The following is a 24,635-nucleotide window of genomic DNA, read 5'->3' on the forward strand; positions in this document are numbered from 1 at the left end:
GGCGCCCCTGCAGTCCCTCTCCTCTCTTTCCATTTTACTCAGTTAAACTGTGTGTTTGTTTGTTTTTTCACCAAGAAATCGAAACTAAGCAACAATACGTTTTTTCTTCTTAACTGAGGCTAACCATGAGTAATAATAAGCATCCCTATGAAAGTGAATTCTGGGTATTTTTTGTGACATTTCTTTCCCCACCCAGAAAAAAAAGGTTTTCTATGTTTGTTCCTTCTCTATAATAGCTATTTGTTATGCACTACTCTTTGTATCTGACCAGTTTTCAACAGTCAGCTGTTCTTTTTGTTAAAAGACAAAAAAAAGAGAGATAAAGTGTGCTTTCTGACTGACAAGATCTTTTGCAATACCTCAATTTTGAAATATATTAGGAGAGAAAAAGATATTTTCTAAGTAAGTTTATTCAGATGAGAAATATATATTAATTTAATTCTTCAAGAGAAATGATTTAACAGATGGTTGATTTTTCTTTTTTAAATCTTATCATGCTTTTTTTAAAGTTTGCTTTTATTTTAAGAATTAATTATTTTATTTTTTTGGAAAAAGACAACAACTGAAGGAGCTAGAGCTTTATACTAATAATATGTAGTTAGTGAGAGTCTACTTTATTACAGTGGCAGCGAGGGTGAGCGCCCCACTGGTCGAAACATCGGAGGGAGGAGAGCTCTTTAAGGAAATCGAATATAAGGTGCTCAAAGAGGAAAACGACACATATTTCCCACCTTTTTGTATATTTCTAATCAATCATTTACTATGCTGACCAGAGTTGTGAAAGAGATCTTCTGTTCGTTATTTTTTTAAGAGAAGTTTTTTATGTTTCCTAAACGTTTGTGCTCCCTTTTTTGTTTTTGTAAGAAAAAAAGAGGGAAAAAAGAGCAACCCCGATTCGTTAGCCCGACGAGAAAGACTTGTGAGAGTCACGGCTGGAGGTAGAGTGAAAAGAATGTTATTTTTACCACAAAACAGACACAAGTGTTTTCACCTGTAACTTGATCTGAAGCCCCCAAGGTGCATCAATAGACTGGTGGCCTTCTATTCTAGCAAGACTTGAATTAGTCCCTTTTTTTTTAAAGGCTAACAACCTTGATTCTTTGTCGTAATGTGCAATACTGTTTGTACTGTTTGTAGAAAAGAAGAAAACAAGAAAAAAGAGGCATAAATCTTTACTGCAGAATTATTTTCATTGCAAGCATTGTGATTCACTAAAAATCATTTTCTACTGTGTATTTACCTACTCTACCTGCTAGTACCTTCCAGTAGTAATGTAGCCTTTGTACTGAGAAATTTTCATTATTTTTAGAAAGTTTTGCTAAAAAACAAAAGAAGAATTTAAACATATTTGCATATTTTCATTTTTATTTCATGTTTTTTCTTTACAGACTTATTTCTCAACCATTAATAGTTATTTCTGGGGGAGACTTTCATATCTGGTCAATGTCATTAATATTATTTTGTATTTTTACTTGGAATAAATTAATTTTTATTATGCTAATTCTTTAAAAGTTTATTTTTTTTCCATTTGTTCACTTTTTCATTTTTTTGGAAGCTATGAAAAAACCCCTTTGTAATATTGTTACTAAAGTGTCTCGTTTCTTGAAATGCTAAGCTTTATGTGTTATAACTTGCTGATGTTGCTTACATTAGTGTGAAAATGATCTAAAGATGAAAAAAAAACAACCCTACTCACAAAGAAACAGATTGGTGGTTGGTGATGTTTAAGTGATTCGCAATGTAAACAGATGAATGGGCAATAAAATAAAAATGGCAGAATGGAGCATACATGTAGTATGTTGTGATGTAATTGTGGAAGATGGGTGACACCACTGACCGTTTACTGCTGTTGCTACTCAGTGCTATGTTCCAGTAATTGCTACTCATTAGCTCACATACTTTATTCTCCTCAGCAGATCCTTCTAAAAACACCAGTGACACATGCTGTACGCGGTTCAGTCCCCACAGAGCACACCGGTGTGACTGTATTTAAGTATGAATGTAAACGTAGCTGCACTGTATGATACATATAGAAATTGGAAGGAGCATGTGTGACCTGTACAATATTAATCATTTATAGCAGGCATGGGCCTAATGTGGCTGCTCTATATATATATCTGTACTTTCACCCTTTTTCCTGCCTTCAAGGAAAGAACGGTTTGACGTTTGAATATTTTATTTGAGAAAAACTGACTCCTGTCTCTCCTGCTGTATTCATCAATAAACATGGAGGCTGTTAGCTGAACCAAGCATTGAACATAGCTGCAGAAATGAATTTGTAAAACTGCATCTCGTTCGATTTTGTTCTTTACAGATTTGTTAAGGAGATAGTATTGTAGCTTGGTGAGCTTTAGTGGTCTGAGGTGAGAGGTCTTTTGGGGGGCCAGTCTGCTTTAAGCTGTAGTCATTATGTAGGGCGAATCAAAAAGTTGCTTTTTCCCAGAATACAAAGAGGAAAAAGTAAGAAGTAAGAATTTTGAGATTTAAAAAAAAAAAAGATTTTTCAGAATTTTTGCATTCTGAGAATTCAGAATTTTTCCGCCAAGGATGTGGATTCATGAAATCTAAAAAAACGAAACAAGCAAACAAACAAACAAACAAAACAAAAACATAATTCTCAAAATGCAGAATTCTAAGAAAAGTCAGAATTCTCCCCTTTCTTTTTTTCTTCAAAAATTCTGAATTCTCAGACTTCATATTAAACATTCTCACTAAATTCTCAGGATTCTGAGATTTCAAAGATTCACAATTATGAGAAAACTCTGAACTGTATAAATGTTCTTTATTTCCTTCACTGGCCCTAATCTTCCTCCTTACAGTTACGATAAGTTAACTTTAGCTCAAAAAAAGACTGGAAGCTCAGAAATGGCAACCTTTATGTTGTCCAGAGCTAGCAGAGGCTGCATGTCTAAAGCTCACCAACATCGAGATTACGTTTTATCTCAATAAACGGCAGAAATTAAACATTACAGTGCCACGAGTACTTTCATGAACTGCTTTCTTGGCCTGAGGTATTGAGTTCCTGCAGTTGTGTGCAGGAAGTAGTCCTCCAACACGATAACAGCTCATCACTGTGTCGGTTTAAGCATTGTAGCTTTTTAAGAGTCAAACAGGTATGGTAGCTTTCCTTAATAAGGCTCAATGTCATTGATGTAGAAATTTCTAAAAGCGATAACTCCAAAAATGATGGACTGTTATGTATGACGCCCATTTTTATGAACACAATGATGCTTAAAAGGTTGTTTTAGGTCTGCCTACTGTACAGAAAGTGGATTACAGTCAGAAACACCTAAATTTGTATCAGTATTGAGCAATCAAGCATGATTAACTATCATCAGAATCACATTTCAGTTATGTTTGTGTACAACATAATTAAAACCGTTATTTAGAATCATGTGTAATGATGGGTTGGTCACATATTTCTTATCTTTCCACATTCCTGCAGCCTACACCCAATGTCCATACTGCATTTAATTATCTTTTCTAAAATGTTTACAAAAGTATAGTCCATACACAAAGTATACACATAAAAGAACACCAACAATCAAATAATGAGCAAGCATGTGGACACAGTGGGGTGGAAAAAGTCCCTCTTAACAGGATAAACCAGACCCAGTGAGGGTCAGCCACATGCCACATCGTTGGGGACACACTGGGGTGAGGGAAAAGAGAAAGTAAGAACAAAACAACCAAAGAAAGTATGGTGAATTTACAGGAAATCAAATGTGATCGTTCTTTTTAAATTAAAAACAAGGACCGCTCAACCTGACCCAAACACTTGAGCAGTGGTGTATATTGTATGTTGTATGTTGTATGTAGTTGTAGCCAGTGTTGGTCAAGTTACTTGAAAAAAGTAATCAGTAACTAATTACTGATTACTTCCCTTAAAAAGTAATCCCGTTACTTTACTGATTACTTATTTTCAAAAGTAATTAATTACTTAGTTACTTTTTAAAAACACGATTTACAACCTGAATAGGTGATAAAGCGATAGATCTTTCAGCCCAATTCTACTTTTTCTGCATAATCCATCATACAAAATGTAATCAAATGGAAAAGTCTCTTTTTAAAATTTGTTTTATAACCTTTTAACGTTACAAGTAACACGTTACTGCCCATCTCTGGTTGTATCTGATCAGAATTTTGTCACCAGTTTTAAACAAAGTCGCAACATTTTAGCTCTGTCTGCAAACAAATTGAGTTGAACAGTTCCGAGACTGATAGCAAACTCTCCCTAACTCATTCATTTTCTCATATTAGTGGCTCCTATGTGTTTACCAAATCTACATTATGCATGTTTATTAGTTTGTCACACAGTGGCTCATGGTTGCTTACAGCCTGTATCTGTACTTCACCAAAGAGGCGTCATTCAATCCTGCCAGCTGCCTATCGTAGGAGCATTTTAAGGATGACAGACTCCACCTTTGCTCATATCTATTTAACAGTCTCTTCAGTGTCCTGATACTCCTATATGATCTGCTGTAATCAATAACCATGCACTATCATTAAAAACAGCTCAAACGTTTGAAGTCAGTTAGGAAAATCTTGCTCATAGATCTGTAGATTCAGGCCTTTCTTCTTCTTGAAGACGTGCAGACTGCAACGCTGTCTCCAGGTGGAAAACAGGAGTGATACACCTGCTGTCAGGCCTGCAGCTATCAGGCTTGTGATGTTCTCGTCTATCTTCAAGTGGACAAAAATTATTTTTTAAACTGGCACAAATAATTTGCGTGGCATCTTATTTGATGCAGAACACCTGATTGTTCTGTAAATAGCTGGAAATGGTTATTTAAAACAAAAAAACAAAAAACAAAACTTGGCTGCATTTTTACAAATAGCTGCAAATAACTTTCTTGTTTACAAAACTTGTGCATAGGTTTTTAAAATTTACAATTTATAGTTGCATTTCAAGTTAATGATTCATGAAACATGTTTGTGGTTGTTACTTTTTTTTTGTCTGATTTTAGATCATTTGTGTTAATACAATATGACATGTGAGGTTGTGCTACTTTTTATTTTTTTAAGTAACAAGTAACTATAACTAATTGCTTTTCCAAAGTAACTTGCCCAACACTGTCCATCACATCATGACATTTCCATAAATTGGCAAAAATATAACATTACAGAATGCATAGAAAGAAAATAAAGTGGATTCTTTATTTAATACTTCTTGAGGTCAGCTCAAGTTATATTATGAAAAAGAAAAAAAGGAGAAGAAAAGAAAAGAAAAAAGAAAAATAAAAGGAAAAAAGAGACGTTATATTGTGAATTATTGGAAGGTTATTCAGATTAACACAATAATAATCTAGAACAATGTGCTTGAGTGTTCACTGTGTTTGTTTGGCTCATAATGAACTTTTAAAAGATGAAAAGTAAGTAAACACCCAACAGCTTTCAGTCATCAATTTGCTTTACAGTCAGTTAATCTTGCGACAGCTTCATGTGATGTTTAACAGGTGATTGAGTGAAGTGTAAATGTGCAAAACTAACCTATAGGTGGCAGCAAATGGCTTGCCTTGTGCCTTCTTGCTGGGATGACTGTCAGTTATCCCATTAAAACAGAATAATCCAGGACAGAGAAACTGACACTTTTTACACTTACTCACTACATTTTTAAACAAATGTTATCTCTAATTTCTGCTTCTTACATTTTCACAACAGACTCATTACTTCAGGTTCAGCAGTACAATTTATAGCAGTTATACAAAGTTGTAGTCACTGTACGTGAGAATCTAGCTAGCGCTAAAGAGAAGGAATCAAAAAGGGTAAGTATCAGATAATTTCACATATCTGTCAGTTCAGAGAAAGAGAGGGAGACAGAGGGAAGGTGGGGCACTAACGTAACAAGACAAGAACTATAACCAAACTAAGTACACGAAAATAACATACACAGCAAATGACAGAAATGTAACTAAAAACAAGGCACTGACAAAATCAGACTGGAAGTGCACACTACAGAGATGTGCTGGAAAATATTATACTGAAAGGATGAAACACTGAAGAGCAAGAACATAAATAACTTCATAAACCCAAGGTAAATCAAGAACTCACAAAACTCAAAATACTGGGTCAGTGAACCAGGAATCACGACAAGGGTGTGTTAAAGCTAAATGGACTAAAACGGAGCACTCAAAGTGCTTTTTATACAACTTGCCTCAGTCACCCATGCACTTTTTTCTATGTAAGTGCTTTCTATCTATCATTCACACACATTCATAGTCCTACGGATCCATCCATCAAAGAGCAACTTGGAGTTAGTATCTTGCTCAAGGATCTTTGGCATGCAGACTGGAGCAGACGGGGACTGAACCACCAACCGTCTAATTAGCAGGTGGCCTGCTCTACCTTTTGTTCCATCTCTCTGAGTTTTGTGAGTCAAGTGTAGAACACAAACAGTTTCCTGTTGTGGAAAAAGAAATTGAGCATCAAAACCAGACTGATTTTCTGAGATATACTGTATTGAAAGAAAGTTATTGAGATTTATTGAAAGGGATCAATCCAGCCAGAGCAGGGTTCATACCAGCAATGACAAACAGGCAAAATAATAACGGCTCCTTTATAGTGTAGATACAATCTTTGTGTTTATCATTATAAACACAGTTTATAATTAGTTTATTACAGCTAAATAACAACAGTACACTGAGGTTTAATAAGGTGAAACACACATTTTTCTGCTATATTTCCACCCTTTTAATTATTTCTAATCACTCTTGTAGGATAAAATTTGTATGCAAAATATAGCAGTAATAAGAAATCCTCTTGTTGGAGGAGGGCGCTCTTTCACCCCTCACTCTTTCGTTCCAGCATAGCTGTAGGTTGAAAGGGGAGAGCACATTGTACACCCTTGTTGTCTTCTTCATCGTCAATATGGAATTTTTTTTAACCCTTTGGGTTATTACTGTGGTTCTGTAATCCTCTTGCAATGGATGACAGGGACCCAAGTGGCACAGCCTGCAACTTTGACTCCTGTCTGGATTGTCAGCAGTACCTGAAATGGGCCATTCCACCATTTCTCATCCCAGCTGGTTCTCTGGAGATCTCCGATAAGCACCCAGTCTCCTGGTCTGAAAAGGTGTAACTTTGTTTTAGGTGGAAGGGCTGCTTGAACCATATGAATATGTATATGAATGGCTCACAGGCCCATGTGATGCTAGAATGCCTTTTCAGCTGCTGCTACTGCTTGCAGTTAAAGGAAGGCCTGCTGGTCTTTGTCCTTCCCCACGTTCCTGCAACAAAACATCCACCCTTTTCATCCGCTGTCTGGGTGAATAGGTTTATCAGGATAGGGTGATCCCAAAGTAGGTGCAGTCTGCAGTGTCAGTCAAAGCTTTGTCTTCAGAGCATGCTTTGGTGTCCACTGGCAGCAATATGAGCCAAAGCAGAATCAAATAATAGTAACAATAATAATCAAACAATCAAGTCACTATGATTAATGAACCTACTCTGAGCTAATGCTGAGTTTGTTTGGATGTTTTGGGAGGAGAAAGGTTGGAGAAATGTCTGTATTGGTCTGGTTGGCCTTTTTTTTTAAAACCAGTTTATACTAATGCTTTTCACAACCCCTCTAAGTTAACTGCCCCCCCTGCCAGTTTCTTTGGCACTAAAAAAAAAAAACCCTAATGACAACATTTTATATCTGTTTAATCAAGTGTGCGTACAAATGAAAAAGATCATGATTCGGATGATGCCAACCATTTTATATCTATACATCTAACATCTACATTCCTGTCTACGGATACGCGCTTCATGTCGATCTGGATAGCGTACCGCATTGTCCCTGCTGTTTCATGGGCGCTCCCTGGGTAGACGAGCACTGGAGGTCTCATGTTGTGATCTTATAACAGGAATATGCTCCTTTCCCCCACAAAAAACATCCCACTGCTTTTAATGCCTTTTAGTTTAAAAGTTTTTATTACCCGACTGGAGCACTGGTTCCACCTCTGTGAGGATTTGATGATTGTTGACTTGGACCTCTGTTGTCTTAATTATTTGCAGTATGACTGTGACTCAAAAACATGGAGCTCTAATGCTGCTACTGCTTACTACCGCTTCTGAGTTTGTTGCTGCAACCCCCCCCCAACATGAAAAATAAAAATCTGTCAATACTAACTTTCATTACGCTCTTTGGCCCCCGCAGTAACATTTAAAGGTCTGTGCTCTTGGGCCACTTACAAATTACACTGGAAAATGTAAAGGTCAAGCTGTGAGAATGAAAAACACACTGTAACGTTAGCTTAAAAGAAACAAAACATAGCACAATCTCCTTCCTCTGATAAAATTCCTACTTTTCTGAGCACTTTTTGTACAAGATGTCTTTAGAAAGTTACAAATTAGCATCAGACAAATTAAATTTACCCACCGATCCATTTGAACCATGCTTTCCTGTGGAGTGGTAAATTTTGCATTTACCTAGGTTCAAATTAGACCAATGTGGAAATGTGTTACATGTATTCACTTCTAGTTTTTATTTTCCCTGGATGTACAACCACACCATCTACTGGCCATTGATGTCCAAAGACAAATACATGACTCAAAGGTTTGTAGAATTTATTACAATCCCAAGATCATAAACAAAAAGCAGCAATTAGACAATTATGTACAAGTCTATTCATTTTTTAAAAATACTTATGACAAGTTTCAGGTACCAGCCACAGCTTGGCCTCCTCAGTTCCATCTCTGTAAACTTGCTTTGACGCGCAGTGCTTTCCCGGGTCAATCTCTTTACAGTACATGTGGAGAAGGTGGACACAGAATATAGTTTCTCAAACAGGGCCTCCTGATGACCACATTTTTTGTGAACAGACTCTTCCAGGGCATGGTCTGAAGAACGGGAGTCGTCTTGACATAGCACAACCCGCTCCTGAGCTCAGCGTTGTGCTATAAAAAGTCAGCACTGTGTGACAGCATCCTGTGGCTTCTTGTTACTCTCTCCCTGTTTCCTTTTCTCATACAAAAACATGTTTGTATCCATCAGGCAGAGAGGTGGGTATAACGGTGTTTTAAGACTTTGTGAGAGGTGGCGGCGGTAGTAGAAGAGGGCGCACATGAGGAAGGTGCATCTAGGTAGTAACATCTGAAGCAGTTAACACTGTTTACTCTGGCAATGTGATATGAGCAGAGGGTAGCGGGCTGTAAAAGTAGCGCCTGCTGCTGTAACTATAAATGATAACTTTACTTATGAAACACTGTGCACTTGAAAGAGTGGAAAACGTTCCGCTACTGTAGACGACGTCTTTCACAGTTGTTACATCATCACATGGTTTTATTCTCTCAGGTTTGCAAAGGACCTGGGTAACTTACCTCATGAGAATAAGTTTGAGTGATGTTGCAGCATACCTATCAACTGTAGAACGACAACGATTCAGGTCTTTGGCTGTGGGTAAGTAATCGCAGTGGGAAATGTACTGAGAGTATTATCCTTCAGGAACTCCTTAACGTTACTCTATTTAAGGTGGCGGTGTTAGGCATGTGGCTGCAGCAATAGGGGTCTCCTCGCGCTCTGACCGGGTCCTGCTCGGCCAGAGGGCGAGACGCCTGATGGATGCTGGGTGGACTTGCACACAGTGCTACTGCAGAGAGTGCATGAAGCTGTCCAGGTTGTACTCTGAATCGTACTGCTGCTGGTCCCACAGCTCTCCCAAGCTGTCCAGCACTGACTTCATGGAAGTCTTTCCTGAGGTTGATGACTGCTCGCCCTTCTCAGCCTTCTCACCTTTATCCTCCTGAAACACATTTACAGACAAGGGAGTTCAGCCAAACACAGGGGAAAGATGCGTGCATGTGTTAGTGGAGAACATAAACATTTGACTGTTATTAGAAATCAGTAACAATAGTACAAACACTAGAGGACAGAGCTGCTCTCACCTTGTCGAGTGTGAAGAGGTTGAGGAGCTGGTCTGTGCCCATGCTCTGCAGGCTGGCGTTCTCTTGGCTTATAACAGTGTTAGCGATGCTCATCTTGAACTTCTGCAGTCCCATGATCTTCTCCTCCAGCGTACCTCGTGTGATCAGCCTGTACACGTTCACCACCCGTTTCTGCAAAAGACAAATGGAACGTACTAAATGCTTTCATGCCAATCTAATTTCAACTGCTTCTCTTTGCATCACTAGCTTTAGACAGCAGCAGCCTCTTAATACAATCCAAGGCTGATCCAATGTGAAACTAAAAGAAAGTCAATTCTTTACGCGGGATTTGATTGTGCAATTTCAGTGCCAGAGGAAGGTTAAGAGTCATCAAAACAACCTGGACTGCCTAAATCTGTCTACACACTAATATTCTGCTGAGCAAGTGTGTTCAACAACAGTACCTGTCCTATCCTATGGGCACGGTCCATGGCCTGCAGGTCCCTCATTGGGTTCCAGTCATGCTCCACAAACACCACGGTATCTGCACCAGTCAGGTTCAAACCCAGACCACCAACATGGGTGGTCAGCAACAGCACATCTATTGATGGGTCATTGTTAAACCTGAGGCACAGAAAGAAGAAATCCTAGTCTTGCATTCATTTAGCAAACTCGCATTGAGCAGACTTCTGTGTTTGACAGCGAGCAACTGTACAGATGAGCTAACCTGGAAACTATAGAGTGACGTTGGCCGGCCTGCACGCTGCCATCCAGCCTCAGGTATGTGACGGTGGGCAGTCTGGGTTTCAGCAGGTCATGTTCAACGATATCCAGCATACTCTTCAGCTGACAGAAGATTAGCACACGATGTTGGGCCACCACTGCCTCAGTGGCCCCCTCTGATCCTCCACCACCACCACCAAGTCCGCAGTCCAACAGCAGCTGAGAGCAGAAACGTGTTAGACTGAAGGCATGGGGCATCTTTGAAATCAGATACAAGTGAACGGTTGGATAACTGAATACAACAAACATCCTTATAGAAGCTCTTCTTCCTACATATCTTTGTGTAAAATCAAAAAGTTATCAGGATCAAACACTTGGTCCACGGAAGACGTGAGAAAGATGACCTGAAGAGTGATATCTCACCTGTTTGAGAGCAGATAGTTTTGGCGCGTGCTGAATGTCTCGCAAGCTTGAGTTCTGTCCTGCCAGCTGCTCAGTGATGCGTTTGTACTCTGGATGCTGAGGGGTCAAGACCAAGCTGGGGTGGTTACACAGCTTCCGCAGGTACTGCAGCGCCTTAAAGAATGAAGACATGAACCCAACTATTAACACGGGGAACCATCAGCAAAGGAAAGACTGTTAAAAACTCACGTAAGGTTTTATAAGATGCAAATAATAAAAAACATTGATACAGATTTTAAGATGTCAGTCATCAGGAGGACAAATGAGGAAACCGTGTGACACTGACAAGCAAGAATTCCCTCACTGACAAGTCAAATCTCCAAATGTCAAATTTTAAGGGTAAAAGGCAAAAGAGAGATTATAAGCCTACAGTGTTCATGAGCAGGCCACTGTTTTGTCTGTCTTATTTTCTGCCATGGTGTGGAAAATATGTGGGGGGTATGCAGGCACCATATTCTACTGCATAAATATTTAAGAAACATTTGCTTTTCCATTTACCAGAAAGGAACAATTCAAAGCTACACATTATGGTCAGGACAAACTTTCTTCACATATGAACCGCAAAGACCACATTTATCAAACCACACATACCTGGAAGACATGGCCTGTGGCCTTCAGCTTGGGCTTTTCCTCCTCCTCTGTAGAAGCTACAGAGATGCTGTCATCCACACTGGCCTTGGCTCTAGACTTTGCAAAGTCTTCATACAGCTGAACCTGCAGGAAGTGACGAAGCCAAAATCAATAAAACTCTGCCACTAAAAAGTTTTACCAGCATGGATTCCAACCAAGACTTTGCAAACACACATTCAAACTACTGTTCATCATACTAATGTGGAATGTCTCCAAGGTCATTATGGGTCAATACCTGTAGAGGGCTCAGGTTGCAGTAATAGTCCTGAATTATTTTAGGAGGAAGATCCTGGAGGACATCCTCCTTCATCCTCCTCAGAAGGAAGGGTAGTACCTGTCGATGCAGGGCCTCCATTGCCAGGACTCCTACATGGAGAAGGCAACATTAATGGTAGGCCATATTCAGTAAGAGTAACCAGATAGAATGAGAGAAAATCTAATATCTGAAAAGACAAACAAACAAAAACTAGGGGGTTCACATACCTGCCTCCTGCTCCCTCGATGAGCTTTTGGCGTCTCGGCTGGCTAGGATTGGTTTACCGTAGCGTGCAGCAAACTGCCTTTCTGTTCCGAGGAAGCCCGGCATTAGGAAGTCGAACAACGACCAGAGCTCCAAGACATTATTCTGAAGTTAGAGCATTAAACATTATTCCACTCTGAGCTGCAGAAAACATGGAAAGAATGGAAATCTCCATTTCCTTTTCAGATCACAAAGGAAGCCTCACCTGAATGGGCGTTCCTGACAAAATGACTCGGAAGTTGGCAGCCAATTGTTTTATGGCTTTGGACAGTTTGGTTTTCCCATTCTTGATCACATGACCCTCATCGAGGATACAGTAATTAAATTTTATATTTCTAGAAAAGTAAAAAGAAATAAAATCACTTTAAAATGCAGAACAGAAAACACAAAAACAAACAGAGAAAAACAAACAAACAAAACAAACAGAAAAAAAACAAAAACAAAAAACCTTTGGAGTAGCACTCACCTAAAAAAATCTATGTCATTTCGGACAACATCGTAAGAGGCTACAACAAGATTGTGTTTTTTCACTTGGTGTTGCAGCCTGAAAAGAAGTACATGTTTACTTAGCTTCAAATAAATGCATTTATCTCTACCCACACACAAACTGTTCTTCCTCACTTATTCAATTTTACAAAAAAAATGAGAGCATGAATCATTCTCCTGCAGTAAACTCTGACTAATCCTTACCGCATCCGCTCTGTAGGAGGCCCAGTGTAGTGCAGCGGGTTGAGGTACTCTTTGGCGCAGAACTTGCCCACTTCGTCCACCCAGTGGCCAGTCAGCGTGGGAGGACACACCACCAGAGAGGGCAGGGGGCTGCAGTCTGCTGCTTTAGTCTTGGCATATTCCTGTGCCCTGAAGCGCGCGCGCACACACACACACACGCACACACACACACACACACTGAGTCACAATTTCTAACACAGCGCTTCAAACATGAGACTGGATCAGAGTTTTAAAGGTCAAAGATCAAAGGCAGCTTTAAGAATGCGCCGAGCCTGGACAGACCACCGCTGGTATTCAAGCTGTCAAACCATATTCTGTCTTTTATTGGGCAATAAGGCATGTGGACGAGTAATACCTATAAAAATTATTCTCGTGGAGGTTACTCGTGTTTTGTCTGCATTTAAACCACATTAAAAATGGGCGTAAAACAACTCACACTTATCAAGCCTCTGACAATGACTGCATAGAGTAGCATATCACTGTTTAAACAGATAATATATTTGTGCACGTACTCCATCTCTGCAACAGTGCTGTTAGTACCTGAGGTAGTGATCGCCTGCCAGAATGCAGATGGACTGCAGCGTCTTGCCGAGACCCATGTCGTCACACAGGATCCCATGCAGCTTGTATTTGTTCAGGAATGCTAACCAGTTCACTCCATCCTGCAAGATTAAACACACCAACGCTCAAATACCACAACACTGAATATCAAGGTTTCACTGGTTAATCATACTAATGATTAGACAAAAGTCATCAAAACAATCTCTTCAATGACACCCATCAGTTTCAGTGCCTATGAGTCAGTTACATTAGTGATGCTGAGGATGTGGCAGCGATTTCAGCAACATTTCAAACAGGATGTCTTCACTTCTGTATTACAGAGATAGATTCGTTCTCAGTAGAGCTGCTAGAAGCCAGTTCAAAGAAGAGCCAGCACATTTACTTAACCTCCATTTGACTGCTTTAAAATTTACTGTAAAGTAAACCATTTGTTGTCAGCATCTCTATCTATGTTGCCAGCCTTCCGCATTTAAGGGAACCTCACTCTTTAATGTGGCAGAAATACGGTCACACTGGAGGTGATGAGACAGCTCAAGCACTAAAATGTTCCAGAAGTTGTTTGTGTGTCAAAATATCCACAGGGTGGGCATCCTTAAACGTGACACAAACCTGCTGGTACTTCCGGAGCTCTGCTTTAATGGGCACCGGGATTTTGTAGTTCTCCAACTTTCTGCCATCTAGCAGCTGCTCCAGGAAGTGACGTTCTCTAGCTTTCTGCCGGATCAGGTCAGCAGACATGGCAGGAGGGTCTGGTATACCCGCCTGGTAGAAAAGAGGAAAATACATTACTCAGAGTCCAAACCAGAGGTGTCAAACATAAGGCTCGGGGGCCAAAATTGGCCCAGCAAAGACTCCAATCCTGTCCACTGTACAGCTGTGGAAAATGTAAAGGTAGGTAGAAATTCTGGACTTTCACAAGTTTTACAGCTTTCTTACTGATCAGGATTCATGGCGACAGATTTACTAAAGTACTATTTCTCAGCAGAAATTTTGAGGCAATTGTACTTCTTTTTCTGATATACAGCTACCCCAGGGATCAAGTTTGTACTTAAACTTCTATACCCTGTATGTAGGTCACAGTGTAAAAGGAGTTTGACATCCCTGATGTAAACATTAAATAATGATTAAAACTGCACTTTAGCCTGCTGTCTGGGTGCTCGTACCTCTAGTGGCAGCAGGCGGATGAGTGTAGCAAAGCACTGTGTGGCCATGAAACGAATGCTGTCGCTGGGGTCGCTCATACGGCCTAGCACTGGTACCACCAGCAGCACGATGTAGGGCACGATGTCCACATCCAGCTGCTCCATGACACCTGCAGGAGTCTTGGTCAAGGACAGTAAAATACAGCACAGGAATACACTAAATAAAGGCACAAATAAATCAGTTCTGGAGTGCTCTTATATCAGAAAGGTTAAAAAACTGAAAGGTAATGTCACTGAAGGATACAGGCTAAAGCCTCGATGGCGCCTTCTTGTTTGGTGCAGTCATCAATAGCAGCTAACCAGGGTAATACACACTCAAGGAAACTGTTCATGGTCTCCAGTGTGGCTATCTTGCTAAGCACACCAACACAGCGTGCTGCCATGTGACGTACTGCTGTGTATGGGTGCTGGAGGCAGGTGAACAAATGGGGCAGGTGTTCCAATAACTGCAGGAAAAAACAGAAAAGTCCAACAATCTACATAAGATGTCACGGATTCCAAATCCATGATAATCATAAAAAAATGATCAAAGTAAATCAGTCAAAATGGATCAAACTTACCAAAGGCTTGAGTTCGGCAGCCATGGCTCCTGCCATGACTTCAAGTACTTGTAGAGAGTTGACCAATTCCTGAGCTGCAGCGTCGCCCCTCTCCAGCTGGGCCTGCCTATCTACAACACATGAAACACAATGATTCAGAGTAACAACTCTGTACATCGTAACGATGTGAAAACACGGAAGGATATAGAGAATCGGTTCGGTGAAAGGAGGCCTTTCATCCCACTGATCACTGACTCATGAGACTCTATACAGCTTTTCGTTTCTAAGATATCTACAATGAAATCTAAAATAGCACAGTTTATGTTCCTAAGTGACAGTTACAGATCTATATTGGTGAAAATCAAGGTGACGATATTTTCACCAGTGTCTATCAAAGATCAAAATCTGATCAACATAATCAACATACCAATGCACTGATTTTCTGTTGCCACTGACGTCAGTGGTCCCACCGTATTCTCCCAAAGGTATGGCAGAGACTTTGTGAGGTCTGCACCAAAGTGCCGTGCAATGGTTGTTAGGGCGAACTCTGCACCTCGTCTCTGAATAAGAAATGGCTTCCTGCTCTGAAATGAAAGAAAAAAAGACCAAGAACAGTAAAGACAACATGGCGTTGTTGGTTTTAAGCTCAATGTGTTAAAAATGTACTTTAGTTCTTCTGTACCTCATCATTCTCTGAGCTGATGGTGCTGCCAGGAGGAAGCTCTGTGGTTGGGTTTTTTGGCGCTTTAGGAGCTGGACCCCTCTTACTGGTGATGGCAAACGCAGCTCTTTGGTGGCGATACAGAGTGATGATACCTCGAGATTTATTGACCATGTGATGCATGCCGTCTTTCTCCAAGCCACCCCCTGAAAGCATGACAATTAAGAAAACCATCAGTGTTAACACATGATTTTTATATTCACGAGTCAAACCTTTTAAAACATCACTGAAACCCCAAATTTAAAATCCTGTTTGTAGCTGACAGACTGAAAATAGAGCCAAGCTTCAAAAGGTCTCACCTTTGGCATTTTCCTGTGTCGGAGGTACGGGGCAAGCAGATGAGGGCGTGGTTGCAGAGTCCACACAGGCTGAGGCACAGAGGTTTTTGATGATCTTAGGGTTGGGGCACGGCGAGCGTCCGGCACACTGTTGAAGCAGCTTGGCTATAAAAGAGGCAGCATAACCTTGGATCAGGGTGTTCTCCTCCCTCTTGATGGCCTCCATCAGAGGCCTGACGAGTGGGTTCAGTTTGTCGGGGAGCACCTGCAGGTTAATCACGGCACAGGCTGCGATCATGTGCACACGCAGATGCAGCTGCTGCCATTCTGTGCTGGTCTCCATCACAGTCGCTTGAGCCTGCTGGCGTTTGCTGTCCAGGGCTGGCCACTGCTTGGACTTTACATTAAACCCGGCTGTTGACTCTGCAAAGATGGTGGTTACCTAGGGAACAAGCAGGAGGGGGATAAAGGGTGTGATTGAAAAGAGTCTGATGTGTTACAGAGTGCAATATCCATTAACCTTCGAAGCCAAGAATTGTTACAGTTTTTGATCAAAAATCATTCATGGTTTTGTTGAGACACCATACCTAGATGACAAACATGCTGCAAAATCCTAATAAAGATCACAGTGCTTCACCAATCTGATAATCGTGTGTCAAAGGTTTATCAGTGCACATGTGTGTGTACTGACTTACCAGCTCACTGGCTTGATCAATGGTGAAAACGTTACAATTGAGGCGGTCCTTGAGGTCTATGTTGGCATCAGCAAGCAGTGCAATCAGCTGCTTGCACTCATTCTGCATGCGTGTGAAGGGGATGGCGATCTCATCATAATACAGCTGCTCAGACAGAATGGCCAGAAGACGAGGCAGCACGGTGGATGACACCAACTGACAATCCTGAAAAGATACGAGAAAACCTTTCAGCTTCTGAAAGCCCGATTCTGCTTTGCTGCCAAGTCAATAAATCTTAATCTTATTTAACAACAACAACAAAAAAAAAAAAAAATCTCAACAACTGATTTTTACCTTCTGCAGTGCAGCCCAGTCACAAAGCACTAATGCCACTGCGATTCGCTGCAGGGCAGACTTAGAGTTGAGATGGAAGAGCAATAGCTGAGCCAAAGATTCTGCTGGTCTGATCTCCTGGGATGCAGCATTGAGTTGAGGGTCACAAATACACCGACACAAAGCCCCCAGCAATCTGGATTACACAGGTACAAAGAGAGCAGTCAGTGCAAACGCAACCTCGATCACTTAGTCAGCGATTCCAATTATTTCTTGAGAGTTAAAGATCATTAAGTTAAAGAGTTTTCTTCTCAATATAACTATGAAAACTTACTTGGCAGCCATAAGTCGAGCACGGACTACTACATAGTCCCTCGTAACTGGGTCATCTGTCACCGTCTCTGCACCCGCTATATATTCCTGAACAGTTTCCTTCACCTGACTGCTTGCTTGACGTCCCTTTGTGCCACATTTATCCTGTTTGAACAACATGATATTAGTTAAAGTTTGTTTTATTTCAGAAGATGCCAAATCTACATGTTTGACGTGGTTTTAAGAGTGGAAAGACACCTTCTGTAGACATTTGTCTGCTTCCCTTCTTTTAACACTATTAGTTCATTACATGCAAAGCAAACCTGTCCATCCCAAGTTCTTTTTATTGTTCCTCAGTTCCGCCACACCTCGTTAAACCGGCATTTAAGCCACTTGGTGGGTGGGTGCACGCTTCTGTGTGCCAGTGCATCCTCTGTCTCTTATTTCCTCCTCCAGACGGTTAAGGTTTAAGCTCCACTGGCTCAAAAATGCAGAACATGGCTGTAAGACTCTTATTGTCTGCCAGTCTGTAACCTAGCAACCACAGCAAGGTGCACTGACTTGTGTGATAGGGAATCTGCATTATTTGCATGAACCCATTGATAAAAATAGAAGTGGAAACACTGAATCATTCCAAATTATGTCATGCTGACCTTTTGTTTAAATGTATCATATTAATTCCTGTCACTGTAAAATTGCTCCTTCCTACTTCTAAAACAAAAGATACGCTGAAAATAAAAGTTTTTATGTGTATAAAGATAAAGTATACAACCTTGGAGCGGGCTTTTACTTCCAGCAGCATGTTCAGGTCTATTGGAATGTGGGAAGCTTGCATCATGAGACAGAGCCAGGCACCCATCCATGGACAGCTGGCTGCTACCACATACTGTTGGGGGGCCTGAGACAGCAGCTCCATCCACACCTGCACATAAAAGACGCAGATTAACAATGCAAAAAAATCAAAGTCTCCCATATGTGCTATCCAAGTATAAAAAAAAAAAAAAATTTAACATTTACATTAAAAATCGACAATACAGCATCGTCTGTATCATTCCAGCTGTGTTTTATAACCAAAGTTGGACAGAGTTTGTCATTTAACCCAAAGTAGTTAGGTGAGTCATGTAACAAACCTTTAGGATCAGTTCAAGGATTTCCTCATTGCTCTCTAGTATGCAAGACTGGAAGATATGCCGCAGCATGTCTTGTAGGATGGGATTTATCCACGCTGCACAGCTCTGGAACAGCAAAACCACAAAAACGCCACCTTATTATTAGGGATGCAATTCAGTTTAAAGCTGGATTAAGAGCTAAAAAAAACAAAACAAAAGAAATATTTTGCTCATATTTTTGTAAATACATGTAGATGTACTATCCGATTATTATTGTTAGATCTTTACCTGGTCAGCTTTAGACAGTAGTGTGTAAAGCGTTTCCAGTGCTGCTCGTCTTACTGATGATATAGTGTGTCTCAAGAATGGCCATACCCGAGGAACCAGAACAGTTAGTGACTGCTGCATGCTGGGATGAGAAAAAAAAAAGGGTCATAGCTAAAGAGTTGGCGCTCGTCTAATTTTGTGCTTGTGGTTCTGTGGGGTGTATTGTCTGTTTGTGCCCTTTTATGGAAAATTAGGTCATTTAAAAAGTGTTTAACACAAAGTACTGTTGTGAGTTGGCTTTCACCCCAAGTTACTAATAGTGTCAGTTAATGTCAGGTCACTGACAAAATTCTATGACAGCACTTAATGCTCTTATGAAGACACCCTGCAAAAGCTGTGTATGGTTTGGAGTCAAGGTTTGAAATATGGAATCGCTGGAACCAATTTCTGGTATTGTGAGTCTCCTATTATTCAATAAATCAACAGTATTTTTTGATATATTACTTTATTAGTCTCTTTTTTGCATAAGCTTGAAACTGACCTGCATTGTCGAACCTGTGGATAGGTTAGCAGCGAGGACAGCAAAGTCATAATACTATTGGTGGAAGCAGTCAGATCGTCCAGGTCTAAAAGTGCATCCCATAGTGTGTTCACTATGAAGGGTACCTGAGAGACATTAAGTTTTCAGACTAAATTAAGCAACAAGGACAGCAGAAAGTTCAACTACTAACAGAATGCACATTTCACCACAGAAATTGAAACTGGTTTTGTTTCACACCTTATTGGGCAGTAGCTGCACCAAGCCCCTGACCACAGGGATGAGGGCTGCAGCTGCCACGGCCCTGACATCGTCATCCAAGTCCTGTAGGCCGTCTGTGATTGCAGGGAGCACACGGGGAAGTAAAACAGCAATCAAGTCCTTTGACACAAAAGAGAAGATGAAAATCAGCATGTGTGTATACGGCATCAGAAAGTGAGAGAACAACGAGAACATATGCGTCCAGTCTGAAAAAAGCTTTTTGTCCAAGTATAACACCTCCTGTTCCCCACAATTCACATTCATGGCCACACGCTACTCGAATCAAATACAATGTCGAATCTTGCTATTCTTATTCAAAGCTCATCATATGCACAGTGATAGAGAGGGTGTACCTGACGAACAGCCAAGGTATACTTGATTCCCAGCAGGCCTCCATGACGCACCTCCCACTGGTCCTCTTTCAGCAGCTTCAGTAGGACATCTACCGTCCTCGAAACACCAGATTCATTCATGTGGCGAAGGGCCACACCCAGTGTCTGAGCACACGTCTCCCTAACAGGAGCCACTACCTGTCAAAAGGAAGAGGGCAAGATTGTGATAGAAAGAGTAAAATCAAAGCCAAAGACACAGATTGAGCTGAGTGACACACATCTGACAAACATAAGTAAAAAGTTTGGCTTCCTCCTACAGGCTAAACATGGTAACACACTGTCACAATCAGACCTCAATTCCCTGCATCTGTGAAGTCCTAGTTTATGCTAAATTAATAATTTACTGAGAATTTACTTTAATTTCTTTGAAAACAGTGATTTTGGAAGGAATTTTATAAAGAAATGTAGCACCCAATCAAAAAAAATGTTTATTATATACATGTGTCACACTTAAAAAACAACAACAAAACAAAAAACAAACAAACAAACAACAAAAAAACCCAGTAACCTTTAGCATTGTCCCTACACAGCCTGCAAATTCCTGGAATGGAGATTGCTGAACCTTTCAGTAAGGCACGTAAGGGAATGTACAAAGGAGTGGAAAAACGCTAGGACAAATATGTTCAAAAAACATTTGTTGATAAACAAACAAACCTACCTCATCAGATACAAAATCGCCAAAGCGGTCCAAAGCAAAGACACACAGCAGCCGGATGACCACGTCTTCTATCCATTCCTGATGCTGCCGTAACATCTGCATCAGAATATCAGTACAGTCTGGGTCATGTCTGATTCTCACTCAGCTGTTTAAAAAAAAAAAAAAAAAAGCCTGAAGATGTGGTTGAGACCTACCTGTTCTGCAGTGCTTCCCACCACCTTCCCTCCCTCAGCACCATGGGACTTGAGGATTTCTCTAAGACCGGTGCCTGCACCATGACGAACCTGAGAAACAAAAACAACACACGTGGTTATTCTTTGAGCCCACTCTACCCCCTCTCATTCAACTTACATTATCAAGTGAAAATAAGTATTGTGTTTTTACCTCCCACGAGGGATTGAAGAGGTCATTGCAAAGCTCCTCACAGAAGCTCTCCAGAGGCCACTCGTTCGTCTAAGGAGAAAACAATAACGCATCAGCTATCTGACACTGTCATCTATACCAGCTTCACCGACTTGTTTCTGATTGCTTACCTCCTCGAATAGACTGGAGTTATCCGGAACGTTGTCGACTAGGATCTTATGCTCTGTTGCTGGTTGCTCAGTGACTACGTTGGTGGTTTTTCTTCGTTTCTCCTCAGGTTCACCTTCAAAACTGTCGTTACTAAAGGTTAAAGACAAATGAAAGTCACAGGATATGATAACTCTCGAATCTTAAAAAACTGTAAGTATGCTGACAAAAAAAACAAAACCAAAAAAAAACATGTAAAATAAAACACATGCACTTTTCCAAACATACAGTTTTGATTAGAATCCAGAATATATAGATAGTCCTACCTCTTTTCATTAGGATCCATGTCTCTGGATCTTTGCTTTGCTACCAACTTGGCCATCCTCTTAGCCTTATTTTTCTGACGACTGCTCATGCCTGGTCGGAACTCTGAGTCGATCAATTCAGCTGCCTGAATGGTCTAAAAAAAACAAAAGAGTGGTGTTAATTAAGAAATTCCTCCTCTAGTGAATCTCAAAGTGGGGATACAGTTTCAAGAAAACTTTCCAATTATAATAAACAGCAACTCTAAGCTGACAGCTGTTGAGTCTGTGTTTCCACAGGCCCCGCTAGTTTAGAGACTTATTCCTCATGAAGAACGAAAAACAAGACAGAACATCTTCAACCGGTCTTTAACTCGCTAACAAGGGAGAGCTTTGGTCAGAACCAGGTGGTGGAGCATAATGCTCATCACCTGTCTCTAGCCCAAATCCTTCAAAGAGCAGCTCTCCTCGCAGCTATTTATTGACAAACTGTTACAATACACATCACAGCACAAGCACCTCCCACTGTAAAACCCCCCAATGGTGCTAAGACAAGGCACTGTGTGTGTGTGTGTGTGTGTGTGTGTGTGTGTGTGTGTGTGTGTGTGTGTGTGTGTGTGTGCGTGTTTGTGTCATCACTGTGTGTGTGTGTGTGTTCCTGCTCACCAAAAGGATCATAAAAGCAGGAAGTGTACAACACAAGAAACAGATCTTTCAGATACAATGTATCTACAATAAAACCCACGTCAGCCTCACCCAGCACCAAATTGGCTGGAGAGGTGGTCAGAGACAAAGGAATGTCTTTGATTCTATAGTTTGAACTAAGACTTTACAAATTTAAGAAACACAATGACAACATTCAACAATTTGACTTAACAACAGCATTCCCTCTGCCTATTCACACACAAACCATTTTAATTTCCTCATCCTGTGCTTGACTTTCTGCAAACAAGTGTTCCAGCAAATGAAGAACCATAGTGACAGTTTCAACAACTGGAACCTGCCACAAATATTGATGAGGCAGAAATAAAAAAAGATGATGAATCTACTCTATTGCTATGCCGTGCATACTCACAGGAAGCGTGCAGAACTTCACAAAAAGGGCCCACGACATGAAAATCAAACTACACGACCCATTTACAAACAAAACAAAAACAAATCTGGCACAGACAAGTGTTTAATACTGCAGTGCAACAGGTGTAGGTATAAACTGCAATAGCATCTTTTAAGCCTAAAAAGTTCTGGCTACACTGAGAGGTACGTTTAAGACTTCCCTTTGACAATTCATTAAACTCAAAGAGACAAAATGTGTGCTAACATATGGTGACTCGAGAGGTCCGAGTGAGACTCACCAAGTGGTTTCCGGAGCTGGATCCAGCTGTGGCTTTGCTTCCGTGTGCTCTGAGGGCATTGGGTTGACAGGTATAGTCCAGGTCCTCATCGTTGAACAGCTCATCTGTGTTCATCCCAATAGCAGCACCCATATCTAGACCCAACTTCTTCTGAAGAAGCTTTCTCTGGCATGCAAGACGTTCTTTGGGGTCCATCTCACCTGAGAACAAATGACAGGAAGTTGGCCGGAAACTTTAGAAACTTTGGCTCAAAGTGCATGTAGCTGACAAAAAAAACCCCAAACAAACAAAAGATTTACGTTAAACAACAGACAGCATTATGAATGGTCTTGAATGTCACACTGAACTTGTTAAATTTAGTAAACAGTAATATTGGGACCAAGAATGAGAAGTCAAATGAGGCCAAAGGGAAACGACATTACGTGCGTTACGACATACACAGGAACTACAAATTCAAATGACCACCAAAAGATAAGAACGAACAACTTTCTCCTTTCAAACTGTATTCAAATTTGTAACAAAGCAGTCTTACTGGTCAGGTTTGACCAGCATTTGTCCAAACACATTTCAACCTGTTACAATGGTCTTCATTTTAAATCAAAAACTTATTAGATAATGCCTTTCCTCAATGGAAAAAAACAAGCAGGAAAATGCAGATTTAAAATCTTCCACTTTGGTAAACGCCACATACAATCAGACAAGAGGCCGTGCAGGTTCAGACGTGTGCATGGGAGAGGGTGTAAGAGCATAGATGTTATTGCAGCTGAAATAATATTTGAAGAGTCACTACAAACCAGTTTTGTCATCCTGCAGCTCAAATTCGGCCCCAGCAGATCCCAGCAGAGATGCCCCGTGTTTCAGCAGGCGAGAGATGTCAAAGTGGTAGAAACTCAACCGGTCGCAAGATGTTTCTTCTGGAGACAGGTCTTCACAGGACTCTTTACAGAACAAACACAAAGTTTCATAATATTAAATTGTCATTTCAAATGGTGTAGCCAAGTGAAAATGAAAGGGAAGGTGCAATATTCAAATTGTAGGTAAATTAGCACAGAGCATATAACACAGAGAAGGTTATAACTCGCAAAAACAAAAAGACAATGATGCAACATTTCACTATTTTACAAAAAATATTAATTAGTGTGAAACTAAACAGACAAAAAGACATCAATTTGGGGCATGGACACCTACTTTAGGCATCTTTTCCAGTTCACAACAGAGGGCATCATGTGTTAAACCAGTATGTATTCAATTACACCCTTAAGCACTTAATAATTAGTACGCAAGTTTTCACACAAAACAGTCACTTTATGAACTGATATGAAACCTAAGTCAAACCTATGTGGTCTGAATTTTTTCATAAGCACGTTTGACCAAAAGAATAGATCACTTCACAAAAACAAATGATTATTGTGATGCATATACCTCCAACTCATCACTTAAATATTTTAATGAGAAGGCACAAATGCTCACCTTCTTTAGGCTTTGGAGCTGGTTTCCATTCAGGAATATTCTTCACAATGGCCTCTACAGCTTGGCCTGCTGCTATACGGGTGTCCCAATTGGGACTCCTTAGATAGGTCAAGACCTTATAAATGACAGAAAAGAGATTGCATTGACTCTTTGTACAATTGGCTGCAAACAGAAAGTTTTAACAGATACAGCCAAAGAGGTGTACCCAAGATAGCCATATTTTAAGACAGCTGCTGACAAAAACAAAAA

At 40.5% G+C, this 24,635-nt stretch overlaps 1 protein-coding gene across 1 annotated transcript; it reads right to left on the reverse strand.

Moving 5' to 3' along the window:
* Positions 1–8,530: 8,530 nt before the first annotated feature.
* On the reverse strand, positions 8,531–24,604 carry btaf1 (BTAF1 RNA polymerase II, B-TFIID transcription factor-associated). Its single transcript, XM_005735159.1, has 37 exons — positions 24,592–24,604; positions 24,387–24,548; positions 23,711–23,854; positions 22,917–23,116; positions 21,589–21,722; positions 21,286–21,415; positions 21,137–21,205; positions 20,947–21,036; positions 20,753–20,848; positions 20,056–20,232; positions 19,682–19,822; positions 19,445–19,569; positions 18,925–19,045; positions 18,658–18,762; positions 18,300–18,449; positions 17,550–17,692; positions 17,237–17,411; positions 16,904–17,107; positions 16,230–16,650; positions 15,892–16,076; positions 15,637–15,793; positions 15,231–15,340; positions 14,915–15,116; positions 14,632–14,780; positions 14,078–14,230; positions 13,448–13,569; positions 12,869–13,036; positions 12,645–12,722; positions 12,384–12,513; positions 12,142–12,283; positions 11,894–12,024; positions 11,620–11,742; positions 10,990–11,142; positions 10,571–10,785; positions 10,308–10,467; positions 9,865–10,035; positions 8,531–9,722 (listed from the first exon to the last, which is right to left on the reverse strand). Exons 1-37 carry the CDS (start codon positions 24,602–24,604, stop codon positions 9,567–9,569), a joined length of 5,505 nt encoding a protein of 1,834 aa, XP_005735216.1. The 3' UTR covers positions 8,531–9,566.
* Between the last annotated feature and the right edge of the window lie 31 nt (positions 24,605–24,635).

This window comes from Pundamilia nyererei, unplaced genomic scaffold (genome assembly GCF_000239375.1).
Source record: "Pundamilia nyererei isolate P.nyererei 1_Seehausen unplaced genomic scaffold, PunNye1.0 scaffold00062, whole genome shotgun sequence".
Classification (NCBI taxonomy): Eukaryota; Metazoa; Chordata; class Actinopteri; order Cichliformes; family Cichlidae; genus Pundamilia; species Pundamilia nyererei.